The sequence below is a fragment of the Bufo bufo genome, chromosome 5 (assembly GCF_905171765.1).
Source record: "Bufo bufo chromosome 5, aBufBuf1.1, whole genome shotgun sequence".
Classification (NCBI taxonomy): domain Eukaryota; kingdom Metazoa; phylum Chordata; class Amphibia; order Anura; family Bufonidae; genus Bufo; species Bufo bufo.
The window spans coordinates 514823798-514841946 of record NC_053393.1 but is presented as its reverse complement, the minus strand read 5'-3'; the positions used below and the strand labels follow the sequence as shown (position 1 = coordinate 514841946).

Genomic DNA, 18149 nt, shown 5'->3' with positions numbered 1-18149 from the left:
CTTATTGCCTGTGGCTTCTAGGCTGGAGTTAGTTGTCTTCCAGCCTTGGTGTGTGCTGGAGTTATGCTCCTGTCCTGTATATACCATCTGTCCAGTGTGAGGGCCACCTAGTTGGACATCGATGTCACCATGATGTCTCCCCTGTGTTCCCTCTGTCCTTTACCCTTCCTCACCTGTTGTCTTGTTTGGTGTGGTTTATGTTATGGATGTATTGTTATGTCTAGTTTGGTGGTCCATGTCTAGTATGTTTGGTGTTGTTGTCCAGCATGGTTGCTAGACATTTCCCCTGTCTGTGACTTCAGAAGAGGGCTCCAGGGTTCCCCGGAGGGGGAACTACAAGTCTGTTTGTAGCTTTGCCTGGGGCCGCCATGCATCCTGTTTGCATGGGGGTCCAGGCAGTAACTGGTGTGCTGGATACCTGTATGTGGTTGTTGGTACGGTGTCCTGTATGGTGTTTTGGCACCAGTACCTATGCACGGGTTCCAGTTGTGGTGGCTGCGGCAGGTAAGTGTGTGGTTCTGTGTGCTTACCTGCCGATCCAGTAGCTGTTTACAGCTACTTTTCCATGATTCTAGGCCGGGTGAGACTCCTGTTCATCCATCTCTGGGATGAACAGGTCGTCTCAGCCCTTTCCCTATTATAAGGGATTATCAGGGCGACTCAGGGTCCTAGGTTCCTGGGTATGAGCCGTCCTATCATCCAGGTCCATTCATACGGGTAGGAGTCAGGGCGAGGGTTAGGGAAGCATTTTGAGGTGTCCTGCTACCTTATCCCGGCATCCAGGCCTAGTTGTCTTCCCATTTACCCTCCATATTGTACAGTGGGGGGTTTCCCCCACTCCCCACCGTGACACTTGCGCTTCGCAGCGCTCTTCCTACATACCGGTGCGTGTCACGTGACACCTTTTTGTCAAGTGACCGCATGCGATTGGCCAGACTACTTCCTGGCATCCCTATCTGCTAGGATACGAGTCACGTGATCGGTAACCTTGCAATCACGTGACTGTGTTTTGCCCTAATCTATTTCATATGCTAATAAAGTATAAACCGATCATACCATCTGTAGAAGCAAATCAAAAACCACACAATAGCTATGTTTATAATCGTTTTAATGTTATATTAAATCAATACATAAAAATGTTTACATATATTATGTTTCATGTATATTCATGCTAATGAGATACCACCTAGGGATGGTTCCATGAGACAGTAACCACCCACAGATGTGTTTTTTTTTACTGTGTATATATACCCCTATTTGTATCACATTTATGATTATCAATGCCAACATGATAAAGGGGACTATAGCTTCCCCGAAATGCGTTGTTCTTATTCTGTGCGCTTTTTAATGAAATAAAGAAGATTTTACACTCAAGACTGTCTATACTGGGCTTTGAAGCGCCGAAGCAGGAATTTGTATCTTTGTCTCAAAGCACCCTCTTGGAGGGACTGGACATCTCTTCCCAAAGGGACTACTACCTGCGGCAGCACCCCAGTTGACAAGATTTTGTTTAATAAGCCTACAATAGGGTTGTGCCTATAGTAGCACAACCCCACAAGGTGAGCCTCCATTAGCACACCGTTTATACCATAAATATAATCCTGAACGTACTATCCTATAGTGCGCCTTTTTCATTGAGCTCTAGGCACATCCATATTATAAAGAACTGAAAAGGGTAAGTTATGGTAAAATAACCCCTCTACATGGGCAAAATCAGTTCCAAAATAAAAAAAATAAAAAAATTGCTGATCAACGAATTGCCGAACTTACACATTTTCAGGGATTCCCTCATCTGTACTAGACATTTAACTGGATTTAAAGGGCATCTGTGAGCAGATATGTCCCTATGACACTGGCTGACCTGGTGCATGTGCGCTTGGCAGCTGAAGGCATCTGTGTTGGTGCTTTTTTCATATGTATGTTTATATGTAAATACAGGGCTTTTTTTCTCAGAGAAAAGGTGGTGGAACTCACCCCCCCTCCCCTGGCCACGCCCCTACCCACCCCTAGGACCGCCCCCTAAAACCGCCCCTTTAGAGAACAGGGATGCAAGTAAAATTTGGGGGGGGGGGCCAGGCCTGGCTGGCTCTGGGGCTGACTGGCTCTGGGGCTGACTGGCTCTGGGGCTGGCTATAATTAAAAATATAAATACCTAAATAACAATAAAATATAAACATCATGGGTATCACCCTGACCGAAAATGCCCATACTATTAAAATAGAACAAAAAAATTGGAACTTGGTCTAGGGTCTTCACTCACAGAGGTCAGCAGGGAGACCATGACCAGTCTGTGGGCTATATAGCCCCATCTACAGCAAGTCATGATGCCTTGTGTGTTCTTAGGCGGCCGTGGCCTAAGAAGAACACATCACAAGGCATCATGACTTGCTGTATGGGGCTGTATAGCCCACAGACCGGTCATGGTCTTTTGCGGCCCCATTGAAATGAATGGGTCTGTACCAGTTCCCCAAAATTGCAGAACGGGTACGGATCCGTTCATACGGCCGTCTGAATGGGCTGTCTTTTGCGGCCCCATTGAAATGAATGGGTCTGTACCCGTTCCCCAGAACGGGTACGGATCCGTTCATACGGCCGTCTGAATGGGCTGTATAGCCCACAGACCGGTCATGGTCTTTTGCGGCCCCATTGAAATTAATGGGTCTGTACCCGTTCCCCAAAATTGCAGAACGGGTACGGATCCGTTTATACGGCCGTCTGAATGGGCCCTTAAATGCAGGCAGTGGCCTAGCTAGCAGCCATGAAAATGTACCAAGGGCAGGCACAGCAGCATCCAACTAAGTGGTTCTCTGAGAAGATGAGCGCTAGGCCACTTAGTTGGATGCTGCTGTGCCTGCCCATGGTACATTTTAATCATGGCTGCAGCCTGCTAGCTATGCCCCCCTGCCTGAATTTAATGGATGCTGGATGCTGCTGTGCCTGCCCATGCCCTTGGACCCCTTGGTACATTTTCATGGCTGACATCACCACCTACCCAGTAACAGCTGTCCGGCTGAGTTGACTCTCCGTCTCCTGTCCAGGCGCTGTCTCCTGCTGCTGCTCCTACTTTAGCGTCTTCAATCTGGGGCTCTGGGCCCTGACTGAGGGCGGCTGACACACAGTCAGTCAGCTCACCTCTGCACTAGGACCTGCACTCCTGTCTCCTGCTTGAATGCTTCCCGCCTCCGCGGCACCACTCGTCACGCCCCCGGGGCCGTGGCCTGCCCTGAGCTCATGTTGCTGTACTGACAATGCTTGCTGAGGCAGAGGGCAGTGCCAGTGGAGGCCGGGCTGCGCAGCCTACCTATCACAAGCAGCAGGCTGGGGATGGGCGGGACTACTCGGGCTGCAGGTGAGGTAAAAAAAAAAAAAAAGGTCATTCATTTTTTTCCTGTTTGCGGCGGCGGGCGGACGCCCATGAGGGGGGCGGAGCGAGTCGGAGAAAATAGGTGTCGGAACACCGTTCGGGGCGTTCCGCCAGAAAAAAAGGCCTGTGTAAATATATGCAAATTAACCTTTAGGGGCAATGGGGGCGTTGCCGTTTCTCCTAGAGGCTGTGCTCTCTCTGCAACCGCCACTCCCTCTCCACTTTGACTGAGTCCTTCTGGCTAGCAGTTGCAGAGAGAGCAGAGCCTCTAGGTGTAATGGTAACGCCCCCTTTTGCTCCTAGAGGCTCATTTGCATATATTTAAACCTCAATGCCGCCACATATGAATATGGGACCAACACAGATGTCTTCAGCTGCCAAGTGCACATGTAACAGGTCAGCCAGTGTCATAGGGACAAATCTGCTGATGTCCTTTAAGGGGATTCTGCAAATGACTGGGGGTCTAACCATCAGGGCACGCCATGATTAACATATGACTGGGGACCCTTCTAACAAAAAGGGTATGTCCAAAGCGCAGAACCCCTTTAAATTTCCAGTCTCAGTAAATATTCAGATTTAATTATTATTTTTTTCATTGCCTCCAATGAATATAGTAGCTTCCAATTCTGATCTTCCCAGTAGTAAACAGATTCCTGAATGTCACCTTTTCTGGTTTCTCTCATCTGCATAGACTAAACAGTATTATTTTTTTTTGCCTATTTGGATATTCTGTTTATGCATGTATTTCCTGTTTCACATCATCTTATTGTGTCAGTGGAATATGAGACGAAATTGATTATTTAGACATTTGCCTTTTGCAGCTTTTCAAAGTCATTCACTTTTTATGATAGGTTTGCATGCATCATGCACAGAGTTCTTTAAAGCAAGACTGATTGGTTTTATCATCGGCATAAATTGTTGTCTGGGTGACGCTGTCTATCCCATCAATCAGCAAATGTGGACAACGTAGCTAGAGATCATCCTAAATCCCGTAAATTGTGATTAATGGTAGTTTTACTATAATTTAATAACAGGAATGCTTTATGTTCTGTATTTTATATGCTGCTTTACAGGTATATATAGTCACTGAATACGGGTTGAATATCCATCTGTGGTCAGCGGTCGAGAGCATGGAGCAAAGGTGGATGTACGGCACTGTCATTCTGGCTAGCAACAGTCCATTTCGGGTGGCCTTTGAAGCTCAAGTAGGGGGCAACCAAGATGTTGACATTGCTTTGGATGATATATCATTTACATTGGACTGCCAAGTAGAAGGTGAGTGTTTTGGTATGTTTAATAGGTTTGTATTAGTTTACTGGTAGACTAGAGTCCTTTATAGTCAGCAGTGCATGTAGACTCGAATGGCGTAGTAGTGTGCTCAGTGTATTGCTATGTATTTTTTTTTACTGTGTTCATTTTTGTACTGAAGGTTCACTAAAAGTTTTAAGTCAAACAAAAGAGCATGAGAAGAAAATTCCTATCATCTGCATCAGCTCACCCCAGTATCATGCAGACACCACCTATGGAGAATATCCATCATGGTAGCCATAACTTTCTGCTCTTCTCTTTCTTTTGAAAGCACCTTGAATGGTACATTTATTCTACTGGTGGTAGATGTCTGCTCTCCCCAGTTATCCAAATTATGTAAGGTGGGCATTTTAGAAAAAAAGGGTTGTACGGGATTTGCAAACCTGTTTTCTTCCAAGAACAGAACCACATCTGTCCATGGGTGTGGTACTGAAGCTTAGAAGAATTCCCTTCAGTTGATCTGAGCTACAACACCATACAACCCAACAATAAGTGCGGAGCATTTTCTTGGAGGGAGTAGAGTTGTCACAATACCAAAATTTTGATTCAATTTCAAAACCGAGAACAAATATTGCAATACTCAATACCAATAACCTCATGTTGCTGAGCAGTATTATATTTTTTTGGTGGCAAAGTATCGATTGCTTTCTTCACATAATGGACAAAATGAGGTTAATGTGAGGTACATGATGGGGTTACTTACTGTTAATGTGAGGCACATGGTTTTGTCAATTTGGACCTCTACGTACCTCACATTAGGTAACACCATGATGTACCTCACATTAAGCCCATGTTGTCCATTATGTGAGGAGGTAGTTGACAGGGTTACTATTAATGTGAGGCACATGGCATTAATAATTTGGACCTCATATTAATAGTAAGTGACACCATAATTAACCCCATATTGCACATTATTGTCACCGCCGGCCCTGGGAGAGATCTTAGAAGTTCAAATAGACAGAAGACTCAGGAGTCTATCTGACAGATCTCTCTTGTTTTCATTGTTGCTGACAGGTTTCCACCCCTTCGCAGATGCTGCTCATTATCAGTCAGGTGGCTTTTTATATGTTCCGCCTCTCACTTGTTTCCCTGCGGCTGATAGTTCTTCTGTGGAGTGCTCTGCTTGTGTGGTGGTTCTCCTGTTCCAGTTACATCTCAAGCTAAATCCTTTCCCTTTTCTTGGTGTGTCTGTCCTGACTAGGCCTCAGGGAGACACTAGCTCCTTCTGTTTGGAAGGAGCCAGTTGCCTCTTTCCTGGTTCCCTAAGCTGAGGGTTTAGTGCAGTGTTTCAGCAGTCTCGGGTTCCTGTGCATGTGCATTTCTACTATTGAGATTTGCACATGTGGTTAGCAGCTTAGGGAGAGTATCAGGAAATGCTAGGAGGTGACCTCTTTATTCCCTAGGTTTGGGGCCTAGTCTGTTGTTGCTTAGTTGTGGTTCCCTTTGGTTGTCTTTCCTTCCCCGTACATCCTGTGACAATTATGAGGTATATGATGGGGTCATTGTTCCTACTAATGTGAGGCACATGGAAGTACTGTAATGCAATAAGACCCTGTGCCTTGCATTAATACAGGCATATAGCATAAAGCACAAACCTGGAAAAACAGCAAGATTCTTCTTTATGTTGAAGGATAAAGGACCTTTGATGTCATCACCATGTAACCAGTAGCAAGTCGATATTACTGGTCACATGGCGATGACATCATCAGTAGTGTTGATTGCGAATATTAGAATCACGAATTTTAAGTGCAATTATCGCCACTTCAAGAATTTGCGAAGATGTAGAATATAGTGCTATATATTCGTATTCACAAATATTCTAGATTTTTTTTTCATCTGAACCCATGATCCCTGCCTGCTTCCTGCTTGTGGGCCAATAAGAAGGCTGCAATGTCTGAGCTTAGCAACATCCCTAGCAACCAATAGGAAAGTTGCCTACCCCTTACTATATAAGAACCTCCCCAGCAGCCATTTTCTGTAGTTTTATGGAGTTCTGAGAGAGAGAGAGCAGTGTCATTGCTGTGCTTTGTGCTTTGCTGTGTAATTACATTAGATAGTTAGCTTATATAAATATAATACAGATAGTTAGTGGGAGGTAGTCAGTGTAGGTTAGATCGTGATATAGGGTTCTGCTGTCCATACATACATGCTACAGACATAGTGCTGTGATGTCACAAGTTCACAACAATACTTAATGCACCAATCAGTAATATGTAGTCAGACCTGCTAAAATGTGAAGTTGCACTTATTGCGCAAAAATATGCGCATCATTAATTGACAATTTGCGCAATCGCAAATATATTGGAGCACTCTATCTGCATATAAAGCTATTGTAATGTTCTGCTGTGCCAACCATTTTCTCCAGTCTCAGGAAACTTCTAGCAGCTTGAAAAATGTAGCAAAAGTGACCCAAGCCTGTATTGCGTGTGCATTACATTGCTGATTTTTGCAATCAAGAAAATAATCGCTAATTCTTGAATTCACAAATTTATGATGAATATTCGCCCAAATACTTGCGAAATATTGCGAATTTAAATATTACCCCTGCCGCTCATCACTAATCATCAGAGGTCCTTTAACCTCTGAGCATCTAGCCCCACAAGGACCGCGGTGAGTTTATCTCTCCCCTGCCCTTCTATTCTCCCCCTCGCTCCTTCTCTGACACTCCCCCATCACTGTAATAGTGCAGCTTGGTATAAAAATTGCCAATCCTCGTATTGAATTGAACCATGTAAAAAGGTATTGAAAAAGCATCGATAATTCAGTACCCACTAAACCCTAGAAGGAATCAGCCATGTTTTTTGTCTGTACAACCCCTTTAGGAATTGCTCTCTTTCTTTTTAACCCCTTAGTGACCATCCTGTTTTGGGCCTTACTGACGAAGCGGTTTTCTTGCTTTTTTTCATCATCGCGTTCCAAGAGCTATACAATTTTTATTTTTCAATCTACCGTATTTTTCGCCCTATAAGACGCACTTTCCCCCCCCCCAAACGTGGGAGGAAACTGGCAGTGCGTCTTATGGGGCGAAGGCTGCCATTTTTACACTGATACACCGCCGACCGCAAGCTGCACAGCGCAGCCGGCGTGTGTATCAACGAGGGAGGAGGAGGGGCTGGGGCCGGCCTTTAGTTCTGTAATGGCAGCGGGGCCCGGTGCAGTCACTGTATTCCAGGCATCCTCAAACTGCGGTCCTCCAGCTGTTGTAAAACTACAACTCCCACAATGCCCTGCTGTAGGCTGATACTTGTAGGCTATTCGGGCATGCTGGGAGTTGTAGTTTTGCAACAGCTGGAGGGCCGCAGTTTGAGGATGCCTGCTGTATTCTATTACATCGGGCCCCGCTCCCTGTACTAATGGTATCTGTAACTGCAGGCAGGCAATGGTTAACTATACATATGTTCGATCCAGCACTAAGCAGCCTGTACTTACGATCATAGCAGGCTGGAGGCAGGAGGCTGGGTGGGCGGGCAGGCACTGGCAGCGTAACTTCCTACGTCACGTGCCTGCTCCGCCCACTTTATGAATGACATGACAAGGCATATGCAGGGACATGACAAGTAGCATAACATACAGATGTAGAATAGATAAACTTAATTCTGATAACACATGGCACAGTGTAATCTTGGTTATGTTGTGAAAAAGCCATTGAAATCCATTGAAAAGTTAGTTATCTTTTTCTTTCCATTCTTTATTAACGCATTAACCATCAAATTTAGCTAGGCTGCATCTGTACATAGTGACACAGTACAAGGATAATTGTGATGTTCCAGCTCATGGATTCTCAATGGATTCTCAAACTAGAATTCATTTAATTATATTCTTTGTTATTTTTGTTTTCCAATTTACTTAGTGCTTTGTTGCCATCTAGTGGCTATTGTTATATTTGGTTTATGTAAGTTATCTATGGTTGTACTTCATTATGTAATTCATCTTGTAACTCCACCTTCTCTGTGAGCTCTCATCCTGTGTCCTGCAGTATTTTCCTTTATCAACTGTCCACTGAATAGATAAATTGGAGAGGGTGCACTTATCTCCAAGGTTAGTCAGAATGAAGTACTCAGTTTCAAGAGCATGATTTTAATTCAGTGATACCATTTCCATTCAAGATATATGGCACTGCCCAAAGAGCCAAGCAGCTCTCCCAGTGGTCAAATCCCCACCCATCTATCCAGTCGCTTCCCCTGAGATAGCTATTTACATATCTACTGTAGATTATATTACTTTAATGTTAAATTAAATTAACAAAAATTCTTTTGACAAGTGACAGTATACAGTATGAGGATAATTTCTACTATACAAATGTAGACTTTTGATGTTCAGGGGCGTGGCTAGAAAATAATGGGCCAGTACGTTTTTGGATCCCCCCTTCCCGCGGCTAGTTAAGGCCGCCCATGCTTGTCATACAACCACCCACCCACTCTGTCATGAATGAAATGTTTACTGGCATTGGACACCACCTCCTGTCCATCGTTTATTAGCGCTGGACAGGAGGAGGTGTCAACAGTTTACAGTATGCCACTGGGACTTTGTATGCCTGCTTAGTGTCCAACACATAAGTTATTGACCCATAGTGCCCTCCAGGGGCGTACATAGAAATCACTGGGCCCCATAGCAAGAATCTGACTTGGGCCCCCTAACCCCGACCACTGTCCTGGCTCCTCCCCCTTCCACACCCCCATTTGCCAATAAAGAAATGTATACTTGACCTACTGAAACCGTTAGGGATAAATCTTTTTTTATTTTATTTTTTATTAACTCTCATACACCGCTGATATGACAGTGCTGTATGGAAGTAAGGATTTCACTGGGGCTGTAGTGAGTGATGTACAGCGCCCATCACTGCTCCTGCCCGTCTGCTTTGGTAAAGCCGGACATAGATAGGCTATGTGGACTTTAGCAGAGTGGGCATAGGACAGTGGATACAGGGGGCAATATGTATGCGAGCACAACTGAACAAGTGTCTGTGTCCACTGTGCTAAAGCCTGACATAGCCCACCCCCCCACATCTTAACCCCTTTGCTACCAGCACCATTTTTTCATCACTTCTCTAACCCCAAAAAATGTGATAAAAAAGGCGCACACATTCCAAAATGGTATCAATAAAAACTACAGTTCATGCCACAAAAAATGAGTACCCACATAGATCAGTAGATATAACTATAAAAAAAGGTATGGGGGTCAGAATATGGTGATGTGAAAAAGTAAATACATTTTTTTTTCAAAGTTTTTATTTATTTTTATACTATTTACACAATATAAAAAAACTATACTTACTTACTCAGAGAATGAAGGGCACAGGTCACTTTTGCCGCAAAGAGAACACCGTAGGAACAAAACCCATAAAACGGTGGAGAATTTTTTTTTTCCCACCCCATTTGGATTTTTTTTTGCCCAATTCCCACTACATTGTATGCCATATTAAAGTACAACTTCTCCCGCAAAAATTAAGCCCTCATATATCTATGTGAATGGAAAAATAAAAAAGTTATGGCTGAAGGAAGATAGGGAAGAAAAAAGAAAATGCAAAAACGAAAAAAAAATAATAAAAAATCCAGTATCCTAAGGGTTAAAGGGGCTATCTAACCCCTATTATGCCCCCCAAAATGCCCAGGCACCACATACAGATAATTCTTATGCCCAGTGGGGGGGGGGCAGCCAATAGCAGGCGGTGTCGGAAATGAGCCTCCCTAGCGTCACCCGCGATGCTAGGGAGGCTCGTTACCATCGTAGCCTGCTATTGGCTGCCCCCCCCCCCCATGTCGCTGGATGTTTTCATCTTTGTGACGGGAGGGAGGAAGTGGCGGCTGTGTGGGCATCAGGAGCAATGTGGGTGCCTGAGAATGAGGTAAGTACGGTGCCCTGGCATTTTGGGGGGCATTATAGGGGTTAGATAGCACAGTGTGAACATAGCCACTAATCATATTCCCCCCCACCCCCGCAAGGTGACTGAAGAGCTGGGGAGGGGGGACCCTGTAGGCTCATAGAGGACTCAGAAGGACAGGGGGAGGATTAGGAGGAAATCATACTGTCCTCCTGAGTCCTCTATGATTTTTCAGGGCCCCCCACCCAAAACAATAACAAACACTGCTTGCTGCTGCCCTCCCCCCATCAAGAATACCCATCCAACCATACATGAACTTTAACTTTTTATTAAGTCTGACTGCTGTCTTCTTACTGTGGCAGGCACACTATGAAGCGGTCCTTCAGTCTGTGTCGGGGAGGCTGCACTCACTGGCTGATGGGCAGATGGCAGGCAGCGCGTAAGCGCAGAGCGGAGGACAACTACGAGCGCACTCTGTTTGTGATTATTGAGCCTGCTCCTGCTGCAATACACTGGCCAATTAGCAGCAGGATATTTGCGCTGCTAAATGCTGATTGGCCAGTGTAAAATGCAGCAGACGCCGGGAGCTGTAGCCTGTAGAAAGGTCAGATAGGGAGCGGGCCCGTGAACCAAGGGGAGGGGGGGGGGCGGAAATAACACAAGTGGGCGGGCCACGGCAGCCTGAGCGCCTCAATTAACTATGAATAAAAACTTGTGCAGAGTAGACTTAGGGGGCGGGGCCTTCCATGCGCTCCGGGCCCCCCTGTGCTGCGGGCCCCATAGCAACGGCGTGGTCTGCCTTTATTGGCAGTACGCCACTGGTGCCCTCTTTAAAAAAATTATGAACTCTAAGTGCCACAGAACAGCAGAGGATTCCGGCAATCCGGACGCAAACTGATGGCATTTGTCAGACGGATCCGGATGAGGATTTGTCTAACAAATGCATTGTAATACCGGATCCGTCTCTCCGGTGTCATCCAGAAAAACTGATATTAATTATTTTTGCATTTTTAAAGGTCTGCGCATGCAGAAAGCCGGATCCGTTTTGCCAGAACACTTAATGCCGGATCTGGCACTAATACAATTCAATGTAACTTCACATTCCGGCAAGTGATCAGTATTTTTGGCTGAAGAGAAAACTGCAGCATGCTGCGGTATTTTCTCCGTCCAAAAAACATAAGAGGGACTGAACTGATGTATACTGAACGGAATACTCTCCATTCAGAATGTATTAGGGTAAAACTGATCAGTTTTTTTCTGGTATTGAACTTCTGTGACGGAACTCAATACCGGAAAACAAAAACGCTAGTGTGAAAGTACCCTTGGGCCTCTTTCACACGGGCGAGTATTCCGCGCGGATGCGATACGTGAGGTAAACGCATTGCACCCGCACTGAATCCGGACCCATTCATTTCTATGGGGCTGTTTACATGAGCGGGGATTTTCACGCATCACTTGTGCGTTGCGTGAAAATCGCAGCATGCTCTATATTGTGCATTTTTCACGCATGGTTGCTAGGAGATGATCGGGATGGGGACCCAATCTTTATTATTTTCCCTTATAACATGGTTATAAGGGAAAATAATAGCATTCTTAATACAGAATGCTAAGTAAAATAGGGATGGAGGGGTTAAAAAAATATAAAAAATAATTTAACTCACCTTATCCACTTGTTCGCGCAGCCCGGCTTCTCTTCTTTCTTCTTCTTTGAGGAAAAGGACCTGTGGTGACGTCACTGTGGTCATCACATGATCCATCACCATCATGTGATGGATCATGTGATGAGCACAGTGACGTCACCACAGGTACTTTTCCTCAAATAAGAAGAAAGAAGATGAGCTGGGCTGCGCAAACAAGTGGAAAAATAATTTTTAACCCCTCCATCACTATTTTACTAAGCATTCTGTTTAAAGAATGCTATTATTTTCCCTTATAAGCATGTTATAAGGGAAAATAATAAAATCTACAGAACACCTAACCCAAACCCGAACTTCTGTGAAGAAGTCCGGGTTCAGGTCTGGGTACCAAACATGCCGATTTTTCTCACGCGCGTGCAAAACGCATTAAAACGCTTTGCACTCGCGGGGAAAAATTGCGCATGTTCCCGCAACGCACCCACAGCGCCGATGTGAACCCAGCCTTAGTGCCTCCTTTAAAGTACAGTAGAATGCTCCGTTAGTGCCTCCACACATTAGTTATATCCCCTTTGCTGAACTCTGAACTCCTGGCTCCTCCCATGTACTTCCTTTAAAAGCCATGTCCTTGCTCTGTTTCATTGCCAGATTATTGTGCTCTCTGCCAATATCTTGCTCCTCGCTGCTTCCTGTGAAATCGACGTTATCATCTGTGTACCGACCCGTGGCTTGTATTATTCTACTACGCTTGCTCGTGGTCCTTCACTTATCTGACATCCTCGGCTATTGACCCACGCTTGTCCTGACTTCCATCTGCTTGCTGCCTCTCATCTACCTCTGCTTGTGCATTGCTGCTTTCAGCTACTGGACTCCGAGCCTGAAACTAGAACGTTACAGAATAATCTGGCCTAAACATGGAGTCCGCTGTCGCAGCTGCAGTGGCCCCTCTTGTGCAAAAAATAGTGCTGCCCTTTTAGTGCTCCCCTCCTGTAGTGTTAATAAAATTTTAAAAAAGTAACTCTCCATTTTATTAAGGTGTATCCTAATAAATGGAGTAACATCATGCTCTCCCCAGCAGTAGGCGAGATCCAATGATCTCATTATGCCTACTGAGCAGCCCAGCAGGCACGATGACAACTCTTCATCATGTTTACTGCTGGGGAGGCCTGGGCCATAATGAATGAGTGACAGACCAGCTGGACTTGAGCCCAAATTTAGGGCCTAAATCAAACTGCTGACATCCATTATTGCCCTACACACAGGATTACTGTGTGTGTCAGGATTCGAACCCAGTAATGCTTCAGTGCCTGGCTGCAGCTCTGTCTGCTGAGCCACCTTCACTCCTGATTTGTTACCTTGTCGGATCTCTTGTGCTAGATACATTGGTTCCCAGTTCCTTGCTGAACTCTGAACTCCTGGCTCCTCCCATGTACTTCCTTTAAAAGCCATGTCCTTGCTCTGTTTCATTGCCAGATTATTGTGCTCTCTGCCAATATCTTGCTCCTCGCTGCTTCCTGTGAAATCGACGTTATCATCCGTGTACCGACCCGTGGCTTGTATTATTCTACTACGCTTGCTCGTGGTCCTTCACTTATCTGACATCCTCGGCTATTGACCCACGCTTGTCCTGACTTCCATCTGCTTGCTGCCTCTCATCTACCTCTGCTTCTGCATTGCTGCTTTCAGATACTGGACTCCGAGCCTGAACCTAGAACGTTACAGAATAATCTGGCCTAAACATGGAGTCCACTGTCGCAGCTGCCGTGGCCCCTCTTGTGCAAAAAATTGCTGAGCTGCAAAAGTTTGGTGTCACTTATCAAGAAAGGTTCTCAGATCTACACAACATGGTGAAAGACCAACAAGATGAGATCAATGATTTGCAGAGGCAAATACTGGACTTGCGCTCACGGGATATCATCACTACAGACTCTAGCGCACGCATGCCTTTACAGCAAAAATTCAATGGGGATCGCAGGCAATACAGAGGTTTCCTTAATCAGTGCCGTATCTATTTCCAAATGCAATCCACTGCATTTCCTTCCGGACGGAAAAAGGGTACTGTTTATTATCAACCTCCTGACTGATGAAGCCCTAGCTTGGGCCTCCCCTTAAGTGGAACAGGACAGTGACATCCTAAACAATTTTGATGAGTTTATAACTGCTATGAATCAAGTGTTTGATGATCCTAACCGCTGCGCTACCGCTGAAGCTAAGCTGCACAACTTGCGTCAGGGGAAACGCTCAGTGGCTGAATATACTGCTGAGTTTCACCGTTGAGTGGCTGACACTACATGAAACCCAGCAGCGCAAAAGAGCCAATTTCGTTGTGGTCTGTCTGAACAGGTGAAAGATGAGCTTGCCAGAGAAGACACCCCTAATGATCTGGAGGCCTTCATACAGCTATGTATCCGTATTGATCAAAGACTCACCGAAAGCAGGAAAGAGAGACTTGGACAGCTTGGTAATAATGGTGGTGGGGGGGGGGGGGGCGTTTCTCTGTTAGTCCACCTGTACAGAGGAGTTTTTAATGACACCCCCTGAACTCATGCAGATAGACAAAATCAGGAAATCTCTTTTCAAGAGAAAGAGAGACGGCGTGCTGAGATCCTTTGCCTTTATTGCGGGGATTCTGGACATTACGCAGTCAACTGCCCTAATAAATTAAAGAGAACTATTGCTGCCACTGATCTAAAAGTGTCCGAACAAATAAACTCCGTCGCTCAGACTGTCTCACCAGTAATTCCCGAAGGAAATAAAGTTTGCTCTCAATCCTCTCATTTTGTCATTCCTATCCGTATCCTGCTACAAGGACGTGACATTACTTGTTCTGCCATGTTAGACTCTGGAGCTGGTGTAAACTTTATGGACATTGAATTTGCTCATAATCACATTATGAAAATGATTAACAAGATGGCACCGTTCGAGATTGAGAATGTCGATGGCTCACCTTTATCATCTGGGCTGGTGACACATGAGACTGTTCCTCTTGAACTTCACATTGAATCCAATCACCAGGAGACCATCAGTTCTCAGCTAATAGCGTCACCAAAGTTTCCTGTCATTCTGGGCATTCCTTGGTTTGCTGTCCACAACTCCTCTATCAACTGGGGGTCACTCACTATAACATTCACTTCAGACTTTTGCAACAAACATTGTCTACGGAGTCAGTCCGTCACCCAGGAAGCTCAAGTTGAGGAAGCGGCTCCTATGCAATTTGCCAATTTGCCTCCACAATACAGGAAATGTCAAGATGTCTGCGATAAAATAAATGCTCATCAATTACCTCCACATCGCCCTTATGACTGTCCCATAGAGTTGCTACCTGGGGCAGAAATACCTTTTGGTCGTATTTATTCTCTCTCAGAACCGGAATTGCGGGTTCTTAAGGAGTACATCGATATAAATATATACAAAAATGGTTCATCAGGCCCTCAACATCTCCAGCAGAGGCAGCTCTGTTCTTCGTTGAAAAGAAAGACCATACCCTGTGCCCATGCATTGACTATAGGAAACTGAACAAGATTACAGTTAAGAATCGTTATCCACTTCCCTTAATCCCTGAGCTGCTTGAAAGACTTCAATCAGCTAAAATATTTACTAAATTAGTTCTAAGAGGAGCTTACAACCTCATCCGTGTCCGTGAGGGTGATGAATGGAAAACCGCTTTCAGAACCAGATATGGACAATATGAATACCTGGTTATGCCCTTTGGCCTGTGCAATGCTCCTGCTACCTTCCAGCATTTTATAAATTATGTTTTTAGAGATCTATTGGATGTTTTTGTCGTTGTTAATTTGGACGATATCCTGATCTTTTCAGATGATGTAGAAGAACACCGCAAACATGTTTGTACAGTGTTTGAACGACTGAGAGACAACAAACTGTACATCAAATTGGAGAAATGTGAGTTTGAACAAACCCAAATTCAGTTTTTAGGCTACATAATTTCTCCAGGAGGGCTGAGTTTGGACCCTGCCAAGATTAAAGCAGTAGTATAGTGGCCCACATCAACTAATGTTAAAGAGGTTCAAAGATTTGTGGGATTTGCAAACTTCTACAGGAGATTTATTAGAGATTTCTTTAAAGTCATTGCACCAATCACTCAGTTGACAAAGAAAGGCAAACCCTTCTCCTGGTCACCTGAAGCACAGGCTGCGTTCTCCAAATTAAAAACACTTTTTACTTCTGCACCCATCCTGGTACATCCGGATCCCACACTACCTTTTATTGTAGAAGTAGATGCCTCGGATTATGCTGTGGGAGCAATTCTTTCTCAGAGGACTGGAGATGCAGCTTCATCCTTGTGCCTATTATTCTCGTCTAATGTCTACTGCAGAAAAGAATTATGATGTTGCCAATAAATAACTGCTGGCTATCAAAGATGTTTTTTCCGAATGGAGACACCTTCTGGAAGGGGCCAATCATCCTGTGACTGTACTAACTGATCACAAGAATTTAAAGTTCCTCCATTCCGCTAAGAGGCTATTATCTCGACAAGCACGCTGGGCTTTGTTTTTTACCAGGTTCATCTTCGTGATCTCCTACAGACCTGGATCAAGGAATGGCAAGGCCGATGCCCTATCTAGAACTTTGTCCAATCCCCTTGAAGAAAACCAGCCAGACTGTACCATTTTACCTCAAAAGAACTTCCTGGGGGCTACTACAGCCAAAGAGTTCCTAGCACTTCTTAAAGTTGGTTACAGTAGTGACCCACTCCTTTGTAATCCACCAAAGGATATTAGTCTAACTTTTCAGAATGGATTATGGACTCATTCTAATTGCATATATGTTCCCAAATGTGCTAGAGTTGAAGTACTTAGACTAGTACATGATTTTAAACTGTCAGGGCATTTTGGGGCCACGAAGACTAGTTATAAAAAAGATGTGAAGAAATATGTTGCCTCTTGTCTGACCTGTGCCAGAAACAAGACTCCCGATCTTCTCCTCTGGGATTATTACAGCCACTCCCAGTTCCGTCACGACCTTGGGGGTCCATTTCCATGGATTTTGTGGTGGATCTACCTCCTTCACACAATATGACCACTATCTTAGTAGTAGTGGACCGTCTCACCATAGCTTGCTGCTTTTCCAAGGCTGCTATTTTAAGTGCTGCTGTTATAAGTGCATTGGAGATATTCAGGAGATACTCAGGAGGTAATCTGGAGGTGGATACAATCTAAACAAGTAAGATTTGTTTGTTCAAAATCTTTCCCCTCTTTACAATGGCAGATCTGGTTCTGTGCAGGAATTGTTGTGCTTTTATTTCAGGTTCCACTCTTCAAAGGTTTGGATACTGTCTGATCTGTAGACAGCTCTCCATAATGCAGCAGGAAAGTACCTTTTTGAAATATGAGATTTTTAAATTAACCACTAAACAAACTCAGGCTGAGAACATTGCAATGCCACTGCCAAATTGAAATGGAAGATGGGTTACTGTAGGTTCAGGTAGACTGAGAGTTGTAGATAGAAGGCATGTCCCACAGTCTGTGGCTCTCCATAATTAATTTGCAGCACTTTCAGAGTGCAAGAGCAACATGGAGGATGGCTCAAGCACAATGGGTGAGAAACAATCATCTCCCATGCCTAAAGTATGTAAGACTGCAGCCAAAGACAAAAAGGAGAAGGTGAGGATTGATAGTAAGCAGCTGTTGGTGGGCGATTCCATCATAAGAGGTGTGAAGTTTGAGGAGAATGGTGTTGTGAGATGTCTCCCTGGTGCTACCGCAAGCAGGGATAGTCGACGGATCCTAAATATTGTTAGGCAAGCAAAGCAGGAAAGGGAAGTGGATGTTATTCTCCATCTTGGGACAAACGATCTGGCTTGCAATGAGGTTTCAAAGGTGAAAGAAGCTTTTCATACACTTGGAAAGGATATACGGGAGGTTGCATCAACTGTTTCATTCTCTGCAGTTTTGCCTGTGCATAACCTTCAGCATGACAGGAAGATGCGCATTAAGGAATTCAATGTATGGCTTGGTGAATGGTGTCTGAACCAAGGGTTTGGCTTTGTGTCTCATGATAG

At 44.7% G+C, this 18149-nt stretch overlaps 1 protein-coding gene across 1 annotated transcript in view; it reads left to right on the top strand.

The window, feature by feature from the left end:
* MALRD1 (MAM and LDL receptor class A domain containing 1) overlaps positions 1-18149 on the top strand; it is a 365234-nt gene that overhangs the window by 216261 nt on the left and 130824 nt on the right. Inside the window, exon 23 of the mRNA XM_040434052.1 lies at positions 4438-4639. Coding sequence (XP_040289986.1) covers positions 4438-4639 — 202 coding nt within the window. The remainder of the gene's footprint in view (positions 1-4437; positions 4640-18149) is intronic.